General features: G+C 62.7%; 1 protein-coding gene across 1 annotated transcript in view; it reads right to left on the bottom strand.

Moving 5' to 3' along the window:
* Positions 1–1268, bottom strand: part of ACTN4 (actinin alpha 4) — a 16236-nt gene extending 14968 nt beyond the window's left edge. Inside the window, exon 1 of the mRNA XM_085321963.1 lies at positions 1152–1268. Coding sequence (XP_085178089.1) covers positions 1152–1268 — 117 coding nt within the window. The remainder of the gene's footprint in view (positions 1–1151) is intronic.
* Positions 1269–2397: the final 1129 nt, after the last annotated feature.

Genomic DNA, 2397 nt, shown 5'->3' with positions numbered 1-2397 from the left:
GCGCCCGCGAGTTTCCGAGCGGCTCTCCTCCCCGGCGCAGGCGGCCCGCRCTCGTTTTTAGAAACGCTATGGAAACGGCCCACGAAGTTAAAAATAGCCAGGAACGGACAGACGGTAATTAGAGGCCTCGGAGAGCTGGGCGAAGCTCGCTCCGAGCTCGTTTCCTCAGCGCTGCGGCTCCCTTCCCGGGCGCCCGCGCGCGGCCCCGCGTTAGCTGCCAGGACCGAGCTTGCACCTGGGCAAACGCGGGCCGAGGGGCAGAAAGCTCAGCTCCGCGGCTCGAATTCCTGCTCGGCCGAGACCCGCTGGAAACGGGAAACTTGGAGCCTTCTGCCTCGGGAAAGCTTCCGCCAGCGGCTTCGCGGAGCTCGGGCAAAGGGATGAGGGTAAAGAAAGCCAGAGAGGGGCGAAGCAACCCGATCCCGGGGAAGGGGCAGGCCGCGGCCCCGGTTCTACAATTCTCTCGTTAAAATTCCCGAAAAGAAGAGCTGCTCTCCGAAGGGGACGGGCGAAAGGCCGCAAGGGCTAAAAAAAGGAGCTCCTGCGCACGCTTCTGGCATTTCCTTCCCGCGGGAAGGCTCCGGAGAAACGCTTTCCAGGCATTGTGCTTTTCTCGTTCYGGAGGAACGGGCGGCGACGCACCTTCCGACGGCCCCGGCAGAGGCGCGAGCGGGCCGCGGCGTCCCGGTTCCCCGCCTCGAGGTCTCCCCGGCGGCGAGGAGCCGCGAGGCCGCTGGGGAACGGCGCCTTTCATCGGCGCCGCGTTCCGAAACCTCGAGAAAAATTAAGGTCGGGCCGAGTTAAACCCACCTCCTCTTTCCTCCGGAGACGAGGAGCTTCCAGGGCGGCTCCGGAGCGGCCGGAGCGCCTCCCGCCGGGCCCTCGCTTCGACGATCCCCGCGAAGGCGACGGGATTTAGCGCACCGGCATCCGGCCCCGCGCTCCCCCGCGGAGGGACGAGCCGGGCCGGATGCCGAGTCCCTTCATCCGGCGAACACGGGCCGGGCTGCGTCCGTCGGCTGCACGGGCCCCCGCGTTTTTCCGCGGCCTTTCCGGCAAGGTGGACGCGACCGCGGACTTTGGACCGAGGCACGGGCAGGCTCCGGCCGAGCACGCGTTCACTCTGTGACATTCACGGGGCAGAACYGCACCGGTATTTTTCCATTCGTTCGCCGCAGACGGTAACGACCCAGCGCCCCAAAACCATCTTTATTTACGAGTCCGCTGCCGGCGGTTTCTCTGTATTTTAGAGCAGCGTCTTCCAGCATCGCTCTGCCCCACGCTYGCCCCCGTAGCTGCGCTTCCCTGGACGCGGCTTCCTTTCCGAGAGGCTCCGGGAGGCAGGGAATCCCCAGCTAGCGCCGTCGCAGCTTTTTTTCCCCCCCTGAGCGGGTTGTAACAGGGCCTCTCTAGATCACATTYGGAAATTCGGAAACCGGAGCAGCTCCCGGTGCCGGAGCGGGTGGATCGACACCAGATTTGAGCGAGGGAACTTGCCTAGAGGAGCGTCCTTGGACGACGGCCTCGGGGGCGAGAACCACCCCAGCGCCTCCAAATCGCTCCGTTCGGCGCCATCCAAACGGAGGGATCCGGCGCCCGACGCGGTTCCCGAGAGGCGCAGGCCGTCCCCACCGAAACCCCGGAGGCCGGCGCACGTTAGGTGCCCGAGGTGCAGTTAGCCTCAAACTGCCTCTTAATTGCGACCAAAGCAATTAGGCACCGGCCATCCCGGCGCAGTTAGCAATTCCCCGGGGCGGCGAGGAGCCGCCAGTCACTTGTCAGGCGCTTGTTGTTTTTCTTTCTTTTTTTTTTTGTTCCCCTCCCTAATTTGTTGCCACCGAACAAACGAGGAAGAGGCCGGACCGGGGAGATTCTCATCATTCTTTTCCCTTATTAGGCTCTCGACTCGGTTGTTTGGGGAGACGGAGGCAGAAGCGGGTCGCAGGAAACGGCCTTTCGGCGCTGGCCGGCGACGGGGCCGGGAGCGAGCTGAGTCCTCGAGGAGTGGGCCCGAGCCGCAGGGATGCTGTCGGCTGCTCRGATCGCGGTCGATTCCCCCTCTCCCCACCTCGGTTTTGGTTACTGTAATTTTGGTTTTAAGCCAAACAAGAAACAGGATTAAAAAAAAAAAAAAAGCAAAAGCAAGCAGTGGCAGGAGGTGAGTCACGGCGGCGCGCTGGCACTCCTGCGAGGACGAGGAGCTCCCGGAGCCGGCACACCTCTCCCCAGCCCGGGTGGTGCCTCTCCCGCCCCAGCCAGACGCCCAGAAACCCACGTTTGCAGCTGGTTAAAAAATAAATAAATAAATAAATAAAATCTTCCAAATACTCAGCGCGCGCAGCCTGCACAGAAAGGTTTTTTTTTTTTTTTTCCCCCTCCCTTTCTTTTCCAGTAGCG

Source organism: Rhea americana, unplaced genomic scaffold, assembly GCF_003343005.1.
Source record: "Rhea americana isolate MKP2758 unplaced genomic scaffold, rheAme1 scaffold_736, whole genome shotgun sequence".
Taxonomy (NCBI): Eukaryota; Metazoa; Chordata; class Aves; order Rheiformes; family Rheidae; genus Rhea; species Rhea americana.
The sequence above is the reverse complement of the archived record's forward strand: the minus strand, read 5'-3'. Positions and strand labels throughout refer to the sequence as shown.